The sequence below is a fragment of the Podarcis liolepis genome (assembly GCF_965112155.1).
Source record: "Podarcis liolepis genome assembly, chromosome: W".
Taxonomy (NCBI): Eukaryota; Metazoa; Chordata; class Lepidosauria; order Squamata; family Lacertidae; genus Podarcis; species Podarcis liolepis.
In genome coordinates, this window is record NC_139568.1 from 374,518 (window position 1) to 388,263 (window position 13,746).

At 45.7% G+C, this 13,746-nt stretch overlaps 1 protein-coding gene across 1 annotated transcript in view; it reads right to left on the reverse strand.

The window, feature by feature from the left end:
• The window catches only part of LOC310697660 (FERM and PDZ domain-containing protein 3-like), a 91,444-nt gene that overhangs the window by 17,111 nt on the left and 60,587 nt on the right, over nucleotides 1-13,746 (reverse strand). Inside the window, exons 7-10 of the mRNA XM_083484325.1 lie at nucleotides 1,774-1,893; nucleotides 1,321-1,457; nucleotides 572-689; nucleotides 387-476 (exon numbers count right to left, since the gene is read on the reverse strand). Coding sequence (XP_083340451.1) covers nucleotides 387-476; nucleotides 572-689; nucleotides 1,321-1,457; nucleotides 1,774-1,893 — 465 coding nt within the window. The remainder of the gene's footprint in view (nucleotides 1-386; nucleotides 477-571; nucleotides 690-1,320; nucleotides 1,458-1,773; nucleotides 1,894-13,746) is intronic.

Genomic DNA, 13,746 nt, shown 5'->3' on the forward strand with positions numbered 1-13,746 from the left:
GGAACCCAGAATACAAACCCAGAACCAGAACTGAACCAGGAACCAGAACCTGGAACCTGGAACCAGAATCCGGAACCTGGAACCAGAATCCAAGCCCGGAACCCTAACCAAACTGAACTGGAAACCAGAACTGGAAACCAGAACCTGGAACCAGAATCCAGGAACTGGAACTGAACCAGAAACCGGAAGTGAAACCAGAATCTGAGCCCGGAACCCTAACCGAACCGAACTGGAAACCAGAACCAGGAACTGGAAACCAAAACTGGAAACCGGAACCCAGAATACGAACCCAGAACCCAGAACTGGGAACCAGAAAACAGAACCTGGCACCAGAATCTGAGCCAGGAAACTGAAACCGAAACCAAACCAGAACCCAGAACCCCTACCATCCCGACGGTCTGGAAGATGACGCCGGAGAAGGTGGGTAGCCGGTCGAGGAGGCGCAGGTACTGGAGCTTGGCCTGGGTGGGGGAGACCTGTGAAGAGAGAATCGGGGGACCCCTGGGGTCATCCAGCCTGACCCCGGGTTTGAGGCGGGGTTAGGGTCCCACCCCAGGGGTTAGGGTCCCACCTGGCTGCTGCGCCGCTGGTGTGCCTTCAGCTGATGCGAGAGCGACCGGCGCAGGAGCTTGTCCTTGGTTGCCGGCAACAGAGAGGGAGGCAAGAAGGGCTCCAGACCCCACTCCTTCCTGGGGAGAAAGAGGAAAGGCACGCACTCCAACTTCCTTCCTTCCTTCCTGCCTACCTTCCTCTGTTCTTCCTTCCTTGTTTCCTTCCTTCCTTCTTTCTTTCCTTCATTCCTCCCTCCCTTTCTCTATCCTCCCTCCCTCCCTCCCTCCCTTTCTCTGTCCTCCCTCCCTCCCTCCCTCCATCCCTTTCTTTGTTCTTTCTTTCTTGTTTCCCTCATTTCTTTCTCTATTCTTCCTTCAAATCCAGAGATTGGATTTGATATCCTGTTTTATTACTACCCGAAGGAGTCTCAAAGCGGCTAACATTCTCCTTTCCCTTCCTCCCCCACAACAAACACTCTGTGAGGTGAGTGGGGCTGAGAGAGTTCAGAGAGAAGTGTGACTAGCCCAAGGTCACCCAGCAACTGCATGTGGAGGAGCAGAGACGCAAACCCGGTTCACCAGATTACGAGTCTACCGCTCTTAACCACTACACCACACTGGCTCTCAAGGAAGGAAGGACAGAGAAAGGGAGAGAGGGAGGAAGAACAGAAGGGGGGAGGGAGGGAGGAAAGAAGGAAGGACAGTTTGCTGTCCTGGGTGAGGGAACGGATTGGTCTGGATGACCCTCAGTGTTCCCTCTGGAACTTACTCGACATTTCTGAGTGCCACCTTGTGGCTGGGACGGGCAGCCGAGACAGTGATGTAGATGTGTAGAGCTGTCAGGACCAGAAGCGAATCCGGATCGGGGTGGGTGCCAAACCGCTCCCGGATGATGTCGTTGCGGCTCTGGAGGGGGAAGGAGAAACATCACCTAGAGCTGAAAGCAGGGGGCTGGGAAGCAGCGCCTAGTGGTTAGAGTGGGTGTGTGTGAGAGAGCACTAGTGAGCTGGAAGCAGGGTCTAGTGCTTACCCACAGCAAAATAATAATAATATTATTATTATTATTATTATTATTATTATTATTATTATTATTAATTATTATTATTATTTATTTATACCCCACACCTTGGAGGGGCAGTGAGGACCACTAGGCAGAGCAGCCAGCTAGAAAGAAGGAAGGATTGGGACCCTCTAACCACACATTCATACAAACACCGCTGACCTGGATGTAGAGGTATTCGAAGGCAGCGGCGTCTCGCTGCAGCAGCTCAACGGGGTCTTTCGGATAGAAGCTGACCCGAAAAAGGCATCGCATGCCTTCGTTGTGGGTCCGTTGAACGACCTGGGGGGGGGGAGGAAGGAGAGCTCTGGCAAGCGGGGTGGGCTATATGACCCTGGGGTCACTTTCCCCGTCCATCCTAGTAAGATTTAGGAGGGAGGAAAGAAGGGAGAGCAGGACGAAAGAAGGAAGGAAGAACAGAGGAAGGGAGGGAGGAAAGAGAAATGGAGAAAGGGACAAAGGAAGGAAGGACAGAGAAAGGGAGGGAGGGAGGGAGGGAGGGAGGGAGGGAGGGAGGAAGGAAGGAAGGAAGGAAGGAAGGAAGGAAGGAAGGAAGGAAAGAGAAAGGGAGAGAGGGACAAAGGAAGGAAGGAAGGAAGGAAGGAAGGAAGGAAGGAAGGAAGGAAGGAAGGAAGGAAGGAAGGAAGGAAGGACAGAGAAAGGGAGGGAGGGACAAAGGAAGTAAAGAAGCAAGGAAGGAAGGAAAGAGAAAGGAAGGGAAGAAAGAAGGAAGGAAGGAAGGAAAGGGAGAGCGGGACAAAGGAAGGAAGGAAAGAAAGAACAAAGGAAGGAAGTACAGAGAAAGGGAGAACGGGACATAGGAAGGAAGGAAGTACAGAGAAAGGGAGAACGGGACATAGGAAGGAAGGAAGGACAGAGAAAGGGAGGGAGGAGGGGATGAAGGGAGTAAGGACAGAGAAAGGGAGGGAGGAAAGAAGGAAGGAAGGAAAGTAAGAAAGAAAGAAAGAAAAAGGAAGAGTGGAAGGAAGGGCAGGAAGTACAGAGAAAGGGAGGGACAAAGGGAGGGAGCAAGGAAGGGGAGAAGGATAGAGAAAGGGAGGAAGGGAAAGAGGAAGGAAGGAAGCAAAGAAGGAAGGAAAGAGAAAAAGAGGGAGGGAGGGATGAAGGAAGCATGGAAAGAAGGAAGGAAGCATGGAAAGAACGAAGTAAGGACAGAAATGGGAGGGAGAGCACTTCTGGTTGGTAGCCCGGTAATGGTAGACAGGAGTTCTTTCGGCTGAAAAAGCCCCAGCGCAGTGAAGCAAGGGGAGACCGCAAGAGCGATGCGGTGCCCCGCCCAAAACCTCAGATCGAGTGTTCTGAGGACCTGGTGTTCCGGTGGGTGCCTTTTGCCGACTCCCCCACTCGTAAATAGCCCCAAGAGCAAGTGGGGTTGGAGACGCAGCACAGCGGAAATGACTCACTTTCTTCACAGTGCAAAGCTCCGATTTTGGTGATTGTGAGTGGCCAATTCCTCCCAAAAAGAATAAAGAAAATTTGGAACTGTGAGTAAAAGTTAAAGCTTAAATCAGATTATTTTTTGGACTAGAAAGGTATTTAAAAACGGAGTTCGATCCCTTCTGCTGAATCAAAGGAGAGTCGGTTACTGCGGACCGAAGCACTAAGCGGGAAAAGACTGTTTGAAAGTTTTCAAGTAAATCCTAAAACCCTCCTTCTTCAGGGCAAAGGGGAGGAAAAAAATTTCTAACTTTAAGAACCCTGTGAGACTGTGTACTAAATCAAAGAGGCTCCTTCATTCTGCAGAGGACCTCCTGGTAGGGAAAGGCTAGACTCCATTGTGACGTCACAATGGAAGAGGAAACAATCAACTTTCGTTTCAAGTGACTTTGACACACTGTATCCTGCCACTGTCTGGACTTGCTTTTAAGTAGCAAAAAGTATCTGGTACCTCCAGAACTGCCTTTCAAACACCAAAAGGGATTGAGATTTATTTTTTTTACAGTCTGCCTTTCAGTAATAAGGATCTGGGAGGCTGCTGCCTGCCTGAAACTGACTCCTGTGGGATTGTCTTGGGAAGCTGTTTTTCTCACCCCCCCCCCCGCCTATTGTGGGATTGACCTTGAAATTCCTGAGCAACTATGTGTGCTGATAAAACAGACAAGGGAGCAGTAAGAAGAAGCTCTAGAACTGCAGCTTCTGAGGACTCTGTAAGGCAACTGTTGTCTCAAATTTAAGATAATACAAATCGTAATACAGAGGAATAAAAAGTTTGAAGATTTAAGTGCGGAGTTGAAAGAGGTGAAGACTGAGGTTACAACTCATGAGACAAGGTTGACACAGCTTGAGACAGTTAGAGTCACCGATTTGGAAAGATTACAATATGAAAATTCAAATTTGATTGCATTTCTTCAGATGAAGGAACGGGAAACCCATCTAAGATTGAGAGGTGTCCCTCAACAGAAAGAAGATCAACTCAAGGAGTGGTTGACAGATCAATTTGTGGCGTGGTGGGACTTGAAAAAGGAAGAAGTTGATTTGTGGATAGAAAAGGTCTATAGATTTGCCCCCCAAAAAGATTCAAAAATTACCTATGATTGTATAGTGGTCTTCAAGACCAAAGAACAAAGAGACACCATTTTGGGGCTGCATTACGAAAAAGGTTTGAAAATTCAGGACAAAGCCATCGTCCTCTTTAAAGATATCCCTAGACACTTCCTGAGCCTGAGATCTAATTACACAGATTTGGCCAACATTTTGAGGAGGAAAAAATATTTTCTTCAGGTGGGAATTCCCAGAGGGTCTCTCCTTCAAATATGGAGGAAGAAAGCAAAGAATTAAGATGGTTGGAGAGAAAGACAGATTTCTGCAAAAGTACTCGGTTGAACTTGGATTGGAAAGCCCACAGCTGCCAGGGGTGGGAGCGGTGACCCCCTAATTTATTGTAATGGCTTTGAGAATTTATTCTTGGAATGTAAATGGCTTCAAGTCTCCTCAGAAAAGGAGGCAGGTTTACCATGTTTTGGCAAAGCAGAATTTGGATGTAATTTGTTTTCAGGAAACACATATTACAAGGCTACATAGAAAAATTTTATCCAATAAGAAACTTGGTCAAGAATTTAGCTCATCAGACAAAGTGAAAAAAAGAGGAGTGGTTTTCTATGTCAAAGAAAAATGGAATCCAAAATTGATTTTCAAAGACGAGGAGGGAAGATACATTGCAGTGGATATTACAGCACAAGGCGATAAATATTTGTTACTGGGAATCTATGCACCTAATGATGGCAAAGCAGAATTCTTTAAGAATTTGGAAACAAGTCTTTTGGAACATTTTGATTATAAATTAATTTTAATGGGAGATCTGAATGGAGTGGCATCCACTTTAATGGACAGAAATCAGATACAGAAAATACTGAATGCTGGCAGACTACCTAAGACTTTTTTTTTAATAACTGATAAATTTGACCTGTCGGATATATGGAGAGTTAGAAATCCAACTGAAAAAGCCTACACATTCTATTCAGATGCAAATTCATCATTTTTGAGAATCAATTATTTATGGATATCCAGAGACTTGGTTCCTAAAGTATCAAAAACAGAAATTTGTCCTAAAACTTGCTCAGACCACAACCCAGTTTTTATGGAAGTGAAAATGTCCTTACAGGGTTCCTTCAGATGGAGAATGAATAATGACTTGTTGAGGAGTGAACAAATTGTAAATAAAGCCCAAAAAGCCCTAAGGGATTATTTTGAAATGAATATGAACCAAGGAGTGGAAACGAGTTATTTGGGACGCCAGTAAAGCAGTAATGAGAGGATTCCTCATTCAACAAAATTCAATTAGGAGAAAGATACAGAATGAGAAAAAGGATAAAATTTTGGACCAACTAAAAGATAAAGCGAAGACCCTTAGAGGCAACCCAAAGAATTTGCAGACACAAAAGGAAATTAAAGCTTTACAAACCCAATATTCACAGATTATTAATCAGGAAATAGAATGGAAATTAAGGAGGATGAGACAAAGGAACATTGAACCTGCAAATAAATGCGGGAAAATTTTAGTTTGGCAATTAAAAAAGAGACAAAAACAAAGTACGATCACAAATATTGTATCAGAAGGAAAGTCTTTTGAGAACCATGTGGACATAGGAAGATGTTTCCAGAATTATTATAAACAACTGTATAAAAAGGGTAAAGAAGACAAAGTTGAAATTGAGCATTTTATTAGAATTAATGAAGGACAGAGAAAGGGAGGCAGGGACAAAGGGAGGAAGGAGAGAAGGACAGAGAAAGGGGCGGAGGGAGGGAGGGAGGGAGGGAGGAAGGAAGGAAGGAAGGAAGGACAGAGGAAGGGAGGGAGGGGCTAAGTAAAGTAGGAAGGAAGGAAGGAAGGAAGTAACAACAGAGAAAGGGAGGGAGGGATGAAGGAAGGGAGGGTTTGGGAGGGAGGGATGAAGGACAGAGAAAGGGAAGAAAGAAGGAAGGAAGGAAGGAAGGGTTTGGGAGAAAGTGAGAGAGGGACAAAGGAAAGACGGAAAGAGGGAAGCAAGGAAGGAATGAAGGAAAGAGAAAGGGAGAGAGGGAGGAAGGAAGGTGGAAGGGAGGGAGGAAGGACAGGGGAAGGAAGGAAGAAATGAAATAAAGAAAACGAGGGAAGATGGATAAAGGAAGGAAGGAAGCAAAGAAGGAAGGAAGGTATGAAAAAGGGAGAGAGGGACAACGGAAGGAAGGAAGGAAGCCCAGAGAAAGGGAGGGAGGAAAGAAGGAAAGAAAGAAGGAAGGAAGTACAGAGAATGGGAGGGAGAAAAGAAGGAAAGAAGGAAGAAAGAAAGAAAGAAAGAAAGGAGGGAAGGAAGGACAGAGAAAGGGGGCACTGAAAGAAGGACGGAAGTAAAGAAAGAAAGGAAAAGGGAGAGAGGGACAAAAAAGGAAGGCGGGAAGGAAGGAAGGAGGGAAGGAAGGAAGAAAGGACTAATAAAGGGAGGGTGGGAGGGAGGAAGGAAGGTGGGTGGGAAGGAAGGAAGGACAGAGAAAATGATTGAGGAAGGAAAGAAGGAAGGAAAGAAGCAGGAAGGAAAGAAGGAAGGAAGGAGGGAGGGAGGGAAAGAAGGATAGAGAAAAAGAGGAAGGGAGGGAGGAAAGAAGCACGCAAGCACAGAAAAAGGGAAGGAAGGAAGGAAGGCAAGACAAAGAAAGAGAGGCAGGGACAAAGGGAGGAAGGAAGGAAGGAAGGAAGGAAGGAAGGAGAGATGGACAGAGAAATTGAGGGAGTGAGGATCGAAGGAAAGAAGGAAGGAAGGAAGGAAGGAAGGAAGGAAGGAAGGAAGGGCAGAGAAATGGCGGGATGGCCGAAGGAAAGAAGGATGGAAGGAAACAAGGAAGGAAGGACAGAGAAAGGGAGGGAGGAGAGAAGGGAAGAACGATGGAAGGAAGGAATTATGGAATAAAGAAACGACAGAGAAAGGGAGGGAGGGAGGGAGGGAGGGAGGGAGGGAAGGAAGGAAGGAAGGAAGGAAGGAAGGAAGGAAAGAAAGAAGGAAAGAAAGAAGGAAAGAAAGAAGGAAAGAAAGAAGGAAAGAAAGAAAGAAAGAGAGAAAGAGAGGGACAAAGAAAGGAAGCAAGGAGGGAAGGAAGGAAGGACAGGGAAAGGGAGGGAGGAAAGAAGGAAGGAAGGAAGGAAGGAAGGAAGGAAGGAGAGAGAAAGGGAAGGAGGAAGTGAGGAAAGTTAGAGAAAGGGAGCTAGGGAGGGAGGGAGGGAGGAAGGAAGGAAAGAGAAAGGGAGAGAGGGACAAAGGGAGGGAGGGAGGGACAAAGGAAAGAAGGAAGGAAGGAAGGAAGGAAGGAAGGAGAGAGTGTGGACGGAAGGGAGGAAGGACAGGTAAAAGGAGAGAGGGACGAAGGAAAGAAGGAAGGAAGGACAGAGGAATGGGGGGGGAAGAAGTAGGGAAGGGTCGAGAAAGAAAGGGAGGAAAGAAGGAAAGAAGGAAGAAAAGAAGGACAAGGATGGGAGGAGGGATGAAGGAAGGTTAGGGAAAGGGAGGGAGGGAGGAAAAAAGGAAGGAAGGTAGGAGAAAGGGAGAGAGGGAGAAAGGGAAGATGGAAAGAAGGAAAGACAGAAGGAAGGAAGGACAAGAATAGGCCGGAGGGATGAAGGAAGGTTAGGGAAAGGGAGGGAGGAAAGAAGGAAGGAAGGAAGGAGAAAGGGAGAGACTGACAAAGAAAGGAAGTGAGGGAGGATAGAGGAAGGGTTTGAGGGACGAAGGAAAGAAGGAAGGAAGGATTGAAGGAAGGAAGGCATTAAGGAAAGAGAAAGGGAGGGAGGGAGGGAGGGAGGGAGGGAGGGAGGGAGGGAAGGAAGGAAGGAAGGAAGGAAGGAAAGAAAGAAAGAGGGAGAGAGGGATAAAGGAAGGAGGAGGGAAGGAAGGAAAGAGGATGGGAGAGTGGTAGAAACGATGGAAGGAAGGAAGTATAGAGAAAGGGAGGGAGGGACAAGGGAGAGAAGGAAGGAAGGAAATAAGAAAAGAAGGACAGAGACAGGGAGGAAGAAAGGAAGGACAATGGGAGAGTGGGAGAAACGAAGGAAGGAAGGAAGGAAAGAGAAAGGGAGGGAGGGACGAAGGAAAGAAGGCAGGAAGGAAAAAAGTAAGGAAGATTAGAAAAAGGGAGGTAGGGACGAAGGAAGGAGGAACGGAAGGATAGAGAAAGGGAGGACGGAAGGAAGCAAGAAAGGAAGGACACAAGAAAGGACGGAAGGAAGGAAGAAAGGACAGAGAAAGGGAGGGAGGAAAGAAGGAAGGAAGGAAGGAGGGAGGGAGGGAAGGAAGGACAGAGAAAGGGAGGGAGGGACGAAGGAAAGAATGAAGGAAGGACAGAGAAAGTGAGGAAGGAATAAGGGATAGAGAAAAAAAGGGAGGGAGGGAGGAATTAAGGATAGAGAAAGGGAGGAAAGCAGGAAGGAAGGAAGGAAGGAAGGAAGGAAGGAAGGAAGGAAGGAAGGAAGGAAGGAAGGAAGGAAGGAAGGACAGAGAAACGCAGGGAGCGACACAGGAAAGTAGGAAGGAAGGAAGGATGCAAAGAAGGAGGGATGGAAGGAGGGAAGGAAGAACAGAGAACGGGAGGGAGGGATGAAGGAAAGAAGGACAGAGAAAGGGAGGATGGAAAGAAGGACGAAAGTAAAGAAAGAAAAAAAGGGAGAAATGGACAAAGGAAGGAAGGACAGAGAAAGGGAGGGAGGGAGGAAGGAAGGACAGAGGGAGGGAGGGAGGGAGGGAGGAGGGAAGGATGGAAGTAAAGAATGAAAGAAAAACGGAGAGAAGGACGAAGGAAGGAAGGTAGGAGGAAAGGGCCGAGAAAGGGAGGGAGGAAGGAAGGAAAGAGAAAGGGAGAGAGGGAGAAAGGGAGGAAGGAAGGACGGGATGGAATGAAGGAAGGACAGAAGGAAGGAAGAACAGAGAAAGGGAGGGGGATGAAGGAAAGAAGGGAGGGATGGTGGAAGGAAGGAAGGAAGGAAGGAAGGAAGGAAGGACAGAGAAAATGATCGAGGGAGGGAGGCAAGAAGGAAAGAAGGAAGGAAGGAAGGAGGGAGGGAGGGAGGGAGGGGAGGGAGGATAGAGAAAAAGAGGGAGGGAGGGAGGGAGGGAGGGAGGAGAGAAGCAAGCAAGCACAGAAAAAGGAAAGGAAGGAAGGAAGGCAAGACAAAGAAAGGAAGGCAGGGACAAAGGAGGGAGGGAGGGAAGGAAGTACAGAGAAAGGGAGGGAGGGACGAAGGAAAGAAGGAAGGAAAGAAGGAAGGAAGGAAGGAAGGAAGGAAGGAAGGAAGGAAGGAAGGAAGGAAGGAAGGAAGGAGTGAAGGAAGGACAGGGAAAGGGAGGGAGGGTCGAAGGATTGAAGGAAATAAGGAAGGAAGGAAAGAGAAAGTTAAGTTATTAACAGATGCGAAAGAAAGAGAGGGCTTCGCTCTGCCAGACCTGAAATTATATTATGAAGCATCATGCCTCTGTTGGTTAAAGGAGAGGATAAAAATAGAAAATGGAGAGTTGTTAGATTTGGAAGGTTTTGAAAACAGATTCGGTTGGCATGCATATTTATGGTGTGAAAAGAAAAAAATACATAAAGGTTTTGAAAACCACATTTTCCGTAGATCGCTTATAGAAATATGGGATAGGTATAAAAAACCTATTAGAATCAAAACTTCCTCACTGGCTATCTCCATTAGAGGTGATGAGTGTCAAAAAGATCAATATGAGGGGGAGATGGATAACATATGGAGAGTTGATAATTAAAGAAGGAGGGAAATGGAAAATGAAACCGTATGAAGAGGTAAAAGAGTATGTATATGATTGGTTGCATTATTATCAGATTAATGAAATGTTTAAAAAGGATTTTAAAGAGTGCGGTTATGTGGAAAAGGATTCAAAATTTCAAACAGAAATACTAAGTAACAATTACAAAATTTTATCAAAAATGTATAAATTGTTACTGGAATGGTATACAAAAGATGAAGAAGTTAAATCGGTGATGGTACATTGGGCCAGAGATTTTGGATATAATATACAATTTGATGATTGGACAAAACTATGGAATGAAAGATTAAGTTTTATGGCATGTACTGTGTTAAAGGAAAATAGTATATAGATCGTATATCACACCAGTAAAACTGGCAAAAATGTACAAAACATGTAATAAGTGTTGGAAGTGTAAAGAAAAAGAAGGGACATTTTATCATATGTGGTGGGAATGTAAAAAAGTGAAAGGCTTCTGGGAAATGATTTATAATGAATTGAAAAAGATGTTGAAATATACATTTGTTAAGAAACTAGAGGCTTTTCTTCTAGGAATTGTAGGAAATGAAATATGTAAAAAAGACTGTAAACTTTTCCAATACGCAGTAACAGCGGCGAGAATACTCCTGGCCCAAAAATGGAAACAGGAAGAATTACCGACGGTTGAAGAATGGAGATCGAAATTGACGGACTTTGCAGAACTGGATAAACTAACAGGGAAGATTCGATATTTGCGAGACCAGAAGTTCATCAAGGACTGGGGAAAATTTACAGATTATCTGAAAAGTATATGTGATGAACAGACAACGCTTGTAGGTTTTCAAGATGTTCTGTGAAAATATGAGGAATATTGTAAAAAAGGGAATAAGACTGGGGAGGATATATTCTAAAGGCAATATCAAAATTAGAAAATGTGTAAACAAATAAATAAAACAGAAGGTTGGCAGAGAAACTGAGGGAAGTAAAAAAAAAGATTATGTGATAAATTCTGATAATGGTTGTATAAATTTGTATTTGAAAATGAATAAAAATATTATAAAAAAAGAAAGGAGGGAGGAAAGAAGGAAGGAAGGACAGAGGAAGCAAGCTAGGAAGGAAGGAAGGAAGGAAGGAAGGAAGGAAGGGGGAGAAAGGGAGAGAGGGAAGGACAAAGGAAGGAAGGAGGAAAGGACCGAGAAAGGGAGGGGAAAAAGATGGAAAGAAGAGAGCAAGGAAGGAAGGAAGGGAAGAGAAAGAGAAAGAGAAAGGGAGAGAGGGAGGAAGGGAGGGAGGGAGGGAGGGAGGAAGGAAGGAAGGAAGGAAGGAAGGAAGGAAGGAAGGAAGGACAAACAAGGGAAGAAAGGAAGGAAGGATGGAAGGAAATCAGGAAGGAAGGACAGAGAAAGGGAGGGAGGGAGGGAGGATGGAAGGAAGGAGGAAGGGAGAGAAGGAAGAACTGAGGAAAAAAAGAGAGGGAGGGAAGGAAAGAAGGATAGAGAAAGGGAGGGAGGGAGGGAAGAAGGAAGGAAGGAAGGAAGGGAGGAAGGAATGAAGGAAGCAAAAAAGGAAGGAAGGACAGAGAAAGGGAGGCAGGGACAAAGGGAGGAACAATGAAGGAAGTAGAGAAGGATAGAGAAAGGGAGGAAGGGAAGGAGGAAACAAGGAAGGAAAGTAGGAAGGAAGCAAAGAAGGAAGGAAGGAAGGAAGGAAGGAAGGAAGGAAGGAAGGAAGGAAGGAAGGAAGGAAGGAAGGAAAAAGGAAGAGAGGAACAAAGGAAGGAAAGAAGGAAGGAAAGGACAGAGAAAGGGAGGGAGGAAAGAAGAAAAGAAGGAAGGAACAACGAACGAAGGAGGGAAGGAAGGAAGGACAGAGAAAGGGAGGGAGGAAAGAAGGAAGGAAGGAGGGCGGGAAGGAAGGAAGGAAGAGGGAGGGAGGGAGGAAGAAGGACAGGGAAAGGGAGGGAGGGAGGGAGGGACGAAGGAACGAGGGAGGGAAGGACAGAGACAGGGAGGAAGGAGGGAGAGTGGGAGAAACGAAGGAAGGAAGGAAGTACAGAGAAAGGGAGGGAGGATTGAGGGACAGAAGGAAGGAAGGAAGGAAGGAAGGAAGGAAGGAAGGAAGGAAGGAAGGAAGGAAGGAAGGAAGGACAGAGAAAGGAAAGAAGGAATTACAGAGAAAGGGAGGGAGGGAGGGACGAAGGAAAGAAGGAAGGGAGGAAGGAAGGAAGGATAGAGAAAGGGAGGATGGAAGGAAGGACGCAAGGAAGGAAGGACAGAGAAAGGGAGGGAGAAAAGAAGGAAAGAAGAAAGGAAGGAGGGAAGGAGGGAAGGAGGGAAGGAAGTACAGAAAAAGGGAGGGAGGGACGCAGGAAAGTAGGAAGGAAGGAAGCTAAGAAGGAAGGATGGAAGGACGGAAGGAAGAACAGAGAAAGGGAGGGAGGACAAAGAAGGAAGGAAGGAAGGACAGAGAAAAAGAGGGAGGAAAGAAGGAAGGAAGGAGGGCGGGAAGGAAGGAAGGAAGAGAAAGGGAGGGAGGGAGGGAGGGAGGGAGGAAGAAGGACAGGGAAAGGGAGGGAGGGAGGGAGGGAGGGAGGGAGGGAGGGACGAAGGAACGAGGGAAGGAAGGACAGAGACAGGGAGGAAGGAGGGAGAGTGGGAGAAACGAAGGAAGGAAGGAAGTACAGAGAAAGGGAGGGAGGATTGAGGGACAGAAGGAAGGAAGGAAGGAAGGAAGGAAGGAAGGAAGGAAGGAAGGAAGGAAGGAAGGAAGGAAGGAAGGAAGGAAGGAAGGACAGAGAAAGGAAAGAAGGAATTACAGAGAAAGGGAGGGAGGGAGGGAGGGACGAAGGAAAGAAGGAAGGGAGGAAGGAAGGAAGGATAGAGAAAGGGAGGATGGAAGGAAGGACGCAAGGAAGGAAGGAAGGACAGAGAAAGGGAGGGAGAAAAGAAGGAAAGAAGAAAGGAAGGAGGGAAGGAAGTAAGTACAGAAAAAGGGAGGGAGGGACGCAGGAAAGTAGGAAGGAAGGAAGCTAAGAAGGAAGGATGGAAGGACGGAAGGAAGAACAGAGAAAGGGAGGGAGGACAAAGAAGGAAGGAAGGAAGGACAGAGAAAGGGAGGGAGAAAAGAAGCAAAGAAGGAAGGAAGTAGGGAAGGAAAGAAGGACAGAGAAAGGGAGGATGGAAGTAAAGAAAGAAAGAAAAAGAGAGATGATTTCCCCCTCTGAAAACTAGGTGCGCCCTATGGTCAGGTGCACCCTATGGAGCGAAAAATATGGTAATAAAAAATTAGGTTTGGACTTCATCTCGTCAGACAAAGATAAAAGAAGAGTAGTTTTTTATATAAATCCTGCACTAGAACCCAAATTGATTCAGACGGATGAAAAAGGAAGAGTCTTAATAATACAAATAAAAATTCAGGGAGAGAATGTGATACTGGTACATTTTATGCACCCAAAATAGAAACGGAATTACTTGAATTTGCAGATCAAAAGATGAGCTTAATGGGAGATTTAAATGGAGTCCCATCATTAGGGGGGAAAAAAGATCAGCTAGAAAAAAGAGACAAAAGAAGGTAAACTTCCAAAGACTTTTTTCGACATGGCTCAAAATTTAAACCTGATAGATATATGGAGAATAAGACATATCTTTGATAAAGAGTTCACTTATTATAGCCATGTTCATGACAGCAATTCAAGAATAGACTCCTTGTGGATCTCCAAAGAATTGGAACCACAAGTCAAAAAAATTGAAATTAATCCCAGAACCTTTTCAGATCATAATTCCTTGATTATGGAACTACAAAAAGAACGCCAAATTTAATTCAGATGGAGGTTAAATGAAGACTTACTAGATGATCAAAAATTTATGGAAAAAACAAAAAAGGCCTTGACTGATTAGTTTGAAATAAACAGTCAAGG